Consider the following 899-nt stretch of genomic DNA (forward strand, 5'->3'; position numbering starts at 1 on the left):
TAACATTTTCCGTAAGCAATACAGTCATCAAACAATTGGACAACATACCTTAACAGCGATACTTTCTTTGAAGATTTGTGTAGCATTTTGACAACGTTGCCTGATGTGCCATTACCTAATTCTGATATGTACTCCATATCTTCTATGGTACTATTATAACTCTGAAATGAAAATATGAAAACAATTATGTGTTTACTGGAAAAACAATAACAGTTTAAAGTCTTTGAAAAAAGGTAAGAACTGTTTCTTCAATTGATCAAAGGCTTTACTCACATCCCACATTTAATTACTCATGAATCAAAAAATTGAAATTACAATAAAACTCACTAACATGTACACTTATTTAATCGTATTTTAAGAGAGGAGGAAGTGGAGCAGAAGGAGAAGGAAGAGGAGGAGGAAGAGGAGGGAGAGGAGAATGAAGAGGAGAAAGAAAATGAAAAAGAAGAAAAAGAGTGAAGAAAAGAAAGAATAAAGAAAAAAAGTAAAAGAATGGAGACTGGGAAAAGAAGAAAGAAAAGGAAAAAAAAAATTAAATAAAAAAATAAAGAAACAGGAAAACAGAAAGACAAGAAAGAAAAATACAAAGAGGAAGACAGAAGACAACTCACCTTGCTTTCTATTATTAAATTCCCATTTTTTCTCGTGATTTCTTTGACGTGTGCATCTAATTCTGAGGGGTCTGACTGCTGTTGTTTGGGTTCGAATACCAAAGGCAGTTCGATCTGGGCCGGTCTCTCTGGCGTCCTGAGATTGTGCTGGGGCGCCCTGGCAGTCTCCCGTCCATTATGGGAACTGGAAGCAAAACAAAAGCGCGGACTTGTAAAGGGTTCAGTTGGGGGAGTGAAACGAACAGCTCTGAGAACCACAACGTTTAGTAACATAAATCTTATTTTGGG

At 36.3% G+C, this 899-nt stretch overlaps 1 protein-coding gene across 1 annotated transcript in view; it reads right to left on the reverse strand.

The window, feature by feature from the left end:
• Window positions 1-899, reverse strand: part of LOC119590893 (dual specificity mitogen-activated protein kinase kinase 7-like) — a gene marked incomplete at its 3' end in the record, with an annotated part of 5,568 nt that overhangs the window by 4,098 nt on the left and 571 nt on the right. Inside the window, 2 exon segments of the mRNA XM_037939630.1 lie at window positions 45-161; window positions 612-858. Of these exon segments, the coding sequence (XP_037795558.1) occupies window positions 45-161; window positions 612-858 (364 nt within the window).

Source organism: Penaeus monodon, chromosome 28 (assembly GCF_015228065.2).
Source record: "Penaeus monodon isolate SGIC_2016 chromosome 28, NSTDA_Pmon_1, whole genome shotgun sequence".
Lineage (NCBI taxonomy): Eukaryota > Metazoa > Arthropoda > Malacostraca > Decapoda > Penaeidae > Penaeus > Penaeus monodon.